General features: G+C 37.2%; 1 protein-coding gene across 1 annotated transcript; it reads right to left on the bottom strand.

Moving 5' to 3' along the window:
* Nucleotides 1–1,651: 1,651 nt before the first annotated feature.
* si:ch211-10d23.5 lies at nucleotides 1,652–3,506 on the bottom strand. The gene is given in 4 exon segments (XM_041251491.1): nucleotides 1,652–1,657; nucleotides 2,369–2,379; nucleotides 2,996–3,134; nucleotides 3,267–3,506. Coding segments are annotated over 4 exon segments (396 nt in total).
* Nucleotides 3,507–6,854: the final 3,348 nt, after the last annotated feature.

The raw sequence follows: 6,854 nt of genomic DNA, 5'->3' as shown, positions 1-6,854 counted from the left end.
TGTGGATGTTTTCTGTATTTTATTCCAATCTATTTCTGTTAGTCTCTGTTTCATACCTTTATAGTTTGCTTTTCTAAAATTGTAAACCTTAGCTTTAGTCATTACTTTTTGGGTTTTAAAAAGGACTTCAAATGAGACCATGTTGTGGTCTGAGTTTGCCAGTGGTTCTCTTACCTCTGTTTTAGTTATTCTGTCTTCGTTATTTGAAACGACTAAATCAAGGCATGCCTCACCTGCAGTCGATGCCTTGACAAATTGTGTTAGGAAGCAGTAATTTGTCATTTCCACCATTTCAGTTTTGTCCGTCGTGCTACCCACTGGGTTTTCCCATTTTATATGGGGGAAGTTGAAATCCCCCATTAGTATGGCTTCTACTTTGCTACATTTCTAATGTCATTGTATAACAGATTATTTTGCTCGCCGTCTGAATCTGGTGGTCTATAGCATGCTCCTATTATTATGCCCTTTGAATTTTTGTCCGTTATTCTGACCCATATTGATTTGGCTTTATTTTCTTTGTCCAGGTTTAACACCTGGGCTTCAAGACTGTTTCTTATGTATAGCGCTACCCCTCCACCTCTTCTGTCCTGCCTGTCTTTCCTATACAGTGTATACCACAAACATTATATTTGTCCCCATCACTCTCAGACAACCAAGTTTCTGTAACACCTATCACATCGTAGTTACTTGTTAGTACAGTAGCTTCAAATTCTAAAATTTTGCTTCTAATACTTCTAGCATTTAGATAAATACATTTAATGGTTGTCTTACCTGAGTTGTTGTCCTTGTTTTGATGCGGTCTCCCTTCTTTTTTTTTGTTGATTTCTCCCCCCTTTCTAGTTTAAATGCTTCTGAACCTGCTCGAGGATCTTTTCTCCAAGTAGATTGGTTCCCTTTTTATTTAAGTGCAGTCCGTCCCGTCTATACAGATAGTCCTTGTTGTAGAATGTGGTCCAATGATCAAGATAGGTGAAGCCTTCAGCCATGCATTTAGATTAATTATTTCCAGCTGTCCATATGGTCCTTTGCAAGGTGCTGGAAGTATACCAGAAAATACCACAGTTTTGGTCTTGTCTTTTAATTTCCTTCCTAGCTCTCTGAATTTGTTTTGCAAGGATTTTGGTCTCTCTCTTCCAATATTGTTTGTACCGATGTGGACGACTACTACCGGGTCATCTCCTGTTCGTTCTAGGAGCCTGTCCACGTTTTCAGTGATGTGCTTGACAGAGGCTCCTGGAAGGCAGCACACTGTTGTACTAAGGGGGCCCAAACTGCAAACTGAACTTGCTGTGTTTCTCAATATGGAGTCCCCAACAATCATGACCTTCCTTCTTTTTGCTGTCTCACCACCACTGTTAATAGGGTCCTGGATGTGGTTCCTTTTGTTCTTTTGGTGGAATTCTTTTAGTGGAATATAGGTGGTATAGGCAAATATGTGTTAATTGGTCGTTCCTGGTAGTTAATGATCAATGTTTCAGTTAATGAGCTGTGAAATGACAGCATTGATTACTGTAATTGTTGCCTATAGCTAAACATATAGCACCTGTTTTGCCATAAAACCACCATGTACAAATATTACAAATGTTAGTGACATGGATCATTAAGTAATCTTTTAATCTAAAAATGTTTTCTTTGCGAGATGAAATGCTGCTTAGATCTTAAAAGCACATAATTTTAACCTTTATTAAGTACTCACCATCACTTTGGCCATATGCAATAAGTTCCTGCTCCATATTTTGCACGTGGTCTCAATGTTAACACCATGATCGTCTTTAGGTACATCATCCCCTTTGGTCTCTTGAACAGACTGACTAGGAGTGTAAATGATTTTAAAATAAATGCAATTGTACCATATTTTCCTGGATATTAACAAATGATCTTTATCCTGATTAGGCGTTTTCAGTTCAATGCAGAACAGAGGTCATTTCCACTCCATTCTATCTTGTTTCTGTTGGCTACTGGACTCATAAACCATTCCATAAATAAAATAAAAATTTGCACACTCACCAGGAATGTCAAATGCTGTTTTCCAGTTAGCATCTGCAATGAGAACAGGTGGGTGGTGGCCACATCGAAAGCAAAAATAGTTGTATGAGTATTGTTTCAGTGCAAAAAAATATACAAATGCCTTTCTTAAAGTATCATGATGTACTTGAATGGCCATAAAATCTTCCATGGTGGTCAGGAAGCGGCCAATTGCTGTGTGGTTCAAAAAAAAAAAAAAAAAAAAACAGCTTATCACAAAAGCATAACATAAAAAAAAAACTATAATACAAGTAGGTGGTGTTCCTAGATCAGTATATACAGTATCTATTGTCTAAAAAGTAAGATGCATTACAGCTAAATTAATTTAAAGACTAAAACTCACCTGTAGTGCCCCTGTTAGAAGAATGCACAGGGGAAGGCTTAGAAAAACCTGTTCATTAAAATTATGGAATCCAAAATTGTAGTTTTCAAAACAGACAGGAGTTTCACAGACTGGGCACGTCTTCACATACACGTTGATGCCTTTGTATCACAACACAAGTAATGTTAGAAATAAATAAAAAGGGCTTCATATATCAAAAATGAAAACATTAACCTTTGTGGACCTTAAAAAGTCCATCCACAACTGCATTTTTGGAAACTATTTTTCAAAGTTGTGGTGAGGTTGGTCAAGGACAATAAGGTGGTTTCATATTGTACAAATTGTTCTGGTAATTCTTTTTCATGTTTTGAAATGCCATCTGGTAATTCTTCTGGAATACGTTTATTCATCCATAAGTAATTAACCATCTTAACTACATTTTTGTCTGGGGGATGTTCATGGACATCAAAGCAAGGATCATCCAAATCCAAATATTTGTCATCCATGCTGTCACTGTCTGCTTCTTAAGTCACATTTTTCTGTGTTCTAGTTACAACTAATAAATCTCTGCGTTCTTGATAAGTCCACCACATTGAGAGATATCTGTACACATTTTTCGACGGCCTTTACATAGACAGTGCCACTGACCTGTTTTGGTGTAAAATGTAACACGAGTTCTCCCAAAACGACATCAATAAACTTGCTTACCTGTGTACACTGAAAAGTACACAAATCGGTCAGAAAAGCCATGTGCATCAAACAAAAAAAGGGTAAACAGCACATACTCCTTCAGTTATTGCTTGAGATTGCATAGTAATACATTAATTTTTCCTAAAATTAGAAATCATACTATTATCCAACATATTTTGTAGATCCTGATCTTGTAATGGAGATGGAGGTGTGTATGGCAGTGAGGTGCCTGTTCTCTTCTGGTAACAAGGGCCATAAACTCCATACAATGTTCTGATTCACAAACAATAACTTGTGCAGTGATAGATTTACGAAGATGGATTGGTGCCCTTTGTCCAATTTTTTCTTTTGCAGTAAAATATATACCATGTATTAGATCGACACAATAAATAGGATCCTTTGGTGCTGATGCAAAGCATGGCGTTGCAATGATGCATGACTTCCAAACCGTGCTTTGCAGGCATTGCATTGCATTGTTTGTTTTTTTGTCATCTTCTGTGAAGGGTGTAGCTTTTACTCCAGGACTGGTTTGGGTGATCAAATGGACAGTCTTTAATGATGACACACAATGTATAGATTCATATGTTGGGTTGCTCGACTCACATTATAATTTTGAAATTACATTGCAGTGATTTTATCAGATTTGTCTAGTATAAGTAAACATGACAAACAAAACAGAGCACTGATGTCCAGATAGTTTGAATTTGCTGACACTCAATCAGCCCTTAACTCGCAAGTAAAACAAAATATAGATTACTGATATAGTTGTCAATGGTCAAAACCATTGCATAGAACACACCTTTTGGTATACAGATGAAAATCAATGTTTGTAATCACGGTAAAATGAAAGTGAAAGACAAGATTGCATTGGCCCAAGAAGCAATCAAATTAAAATGACCTGTTATGGAGATGAAGCTGGATTTCAGTCTGCTGATGAAGTACACGCTGCTGCAGATATTTGGTTAAGTACTACAGTTAATAGAAAAATATTAGGCTATTATAATCATTCATCCTACCTTATTAATTATAAATGATAATACTAAGAAACACTTAAATGTATTTAATTATAAGGGATTAGAGGAAAAATACAAGGGATGTAAGCTTACCTTTGATGTCTTGTTTTTAATTATGCACCGTGGCATATATAATATATATATATATATATATATTATATATATTATATATATATAATATATATATATACACTGTGTGTGTGTTGTGTGTGTGTGTATGTGGTGTGTGTATATATATATATATATATATAATAGATATATATATATATATATATATATAAGTAAATGTTGTAGTAATCCTAAAAAATAATTATAAAACAATTGTAGGATTTAAATGTCTTACCATGTTTATCTAAGTGTTGTTTAAAGTTATGTTGATGAAGCAATCACATACTGGCTCTGTTTCAAATAGAATATATTGGTGCTTGAGTCAGTTTTTTTTTTCACGTTTTTAAACGTGCCTATGCTGGTCATTGAAATTTGGCAGAGTAGATCAGTAGGCCTACATTTATGATTTCCAGTGCAATCTACCTGTAGTTTATCATAAACATACAAACACATGGAAAACATAGAACTTCCATGATGTCACTGTCTGACTGTTCTTATCATATCAGGTATATTAACTGGCACAAGGGATCTATACAAAACAAAAAACAAACCAACACGTGACCAAGATGTGAAGTCAGTACAGCGGCAGTGATTTGGTCTGGACCGGACTCAGCAGCAAAGGGCAGGAAAAGTCCCTCAGTAGATTATTATACATTTACAGCCTACACTGGCATTTTTATTACTATAAGTATTTGGAAAATAATATACAGTGTCTTGAAAAAGTATTTGCTCTCTGTTTGATTTTTTACATTTTTGCACATTTTTCACATTGAATTTGGTCAGATCTTTTTGTGGGTTGTAGTAATATATAGAGAGAGTTGTAGAGAAAAAAAATGACACCAAAGTTTGGTGTGCAAGGTAATCAAACATGCAATCTTCAGGTGTGAAAAAGTTATTGCCGTCCTAGTTAACTCAACCCAATTAAAGGGATTATTAGGGTCAGCTGTTTGAATACTTTGGTTAACAATCAGGCCTGATTTGGGCCAGTCCTGCCCAATATCAATCTGACTAACTTTGTCCCTTACCATCAGAGTGAAGTTGTCAGCACACAGGTTCTAGAGGCACATCATGCCATGATCAAAAGAAATTCCTGAAGACCTCCGGGAAAAAAAAGTTCTTGATGCCTATCAGTCTGGAAAGGATTACAAAGCCATTTCTAAGGCTCTGGGCCTCCACCAAACCACAGTCAAAGCCATATTGTCCAAATGGAGAAAGTTTGGGACAGTAGTGAATCTTCCCAGGAGTGGCCATCCTGCCAAAATCTCTCCAAGAGCAAGGCGTAAAATTGTCCAGGAAGTCACAAAGAACTCTAGAACAACATCCAGGGATCTGCAGGCCTCTCTTGCCTCGGCTAAGGTCAGTGTTCATGACTCCACCATCAGAAAGACACTGGACAAAAATGGGATTCATGGCAGAGTAGCAAGGTGGAAACCACTGCTCACTAAGAAGAACATGAATGGTCGTCTTAAGTTTGCCAAAAAGCACCTTAAGTCCACAAGAGTTCTGGAACAATGCTCTATGGATAGATGAGTCAAAAGTGGAACTTTTTGGGCCCAATTTGGGCCCCTGTTATGTCTGGCAAAAACCAAGCACTGCATTCCACAATAAGAACCTCATACCAACGGTCAAGCATGGTGGTGGTAGTGTCATGATTTGGGGATGCTTTGCTGCGTCAGGACCTGGACGACTTGCCATCACTGAAGGAACCATGAATTCTACTCTGTATCAGAGAATTCTACAGGAGAATGTCAGGCCACCCGTCCGTGAGCTGGGTCATGCAGGAAGACAATGATCCAAAACACACAAGCAAATCTACATCAGAATGGTTGAAGGACAAGAAATTTAAAGTTTTGGAATGGACTAGTCAAAGTCCAGACCTAAACCCCATTGAAATGTTGTATCAGGACCTGAAACAAGCAGTTTATGCTTGAAAACCCACAAATGTCACTGAGTTGAAGCAGTTCTGCATGAAGGAGTGGGCCAAAATTCCTCCATGGCGCTGTGAGAGACTGATTAATAACTACAGGAAGCGTTTGGTTGCAGTTATTGCTGCTAAAGGTGGCGTATCCAGTTTTTAAGTCTAAGGGGGAGATTACTTTTTCACACAGGGGTATTGGGTGTTGCATAACTTTCTTTAATAAATATATGCAATAAGCATCAAAATGTTGTATTATTTGTTCACTCAGGATCCCTTTATCTAATATTAGATTTTGGTTGATCTGATAACATTGGGTCAAAAATATGCAAAAATGTAGAAAATCAGACAGGGGGCAAATACTTTATCACGGTACTGTACATGCGGATTGTTATTTTATTATTTACTTATATCTAAATGTCTAAATGTTTTTATTTCAAGTACTTTAACTGTGAAATCAGTACAGCGGCAGTGGTTCCGGACCACTCAGCGCAATGAAGAGCAACGTAGTCCCCTGTAGATTATTATAAACCTTAACACTAGCATGTATTACTGTAACATACGTATTGGTAAAATAACATAATTGTAAATAAAGAAAACGAAAAGGAAACTGTGAAATCGGAACATAACAATGACAACTGGAGCGGTCCGGACCACTGTGACTGAGCGTTCCGAGTGGTGCGAGTGGTCAGGACCACTGTGACGTCACAGCGCTGCAACCCCTTCTGGTGATTGGTTGCAAATATGAATGTAATTCAGTAATTCTCCTGATTTTCACAGC

The sequence above is a fragment of the Polyodon spathula genome, chromosome 5 (genome assembly GCF_017654505.1).
Source record: "Polyodon spathula isolate WHYD16114869_AA chromosome 5, ASM1765450v1, whole genome shotgun sequence".
Classification (NCBI taxonomy): Eukaryota; Metazoa; Chordata; class Actinopteri; order Acipenseriformes; family Polyodontidae; genus Polyodon; species Polyodon spathula.
The sequence above is the reverse complement of the archived record's forward strand: the minus strand, read 5'-3'. Positions and strand labels throughout refer to the sequence as shown.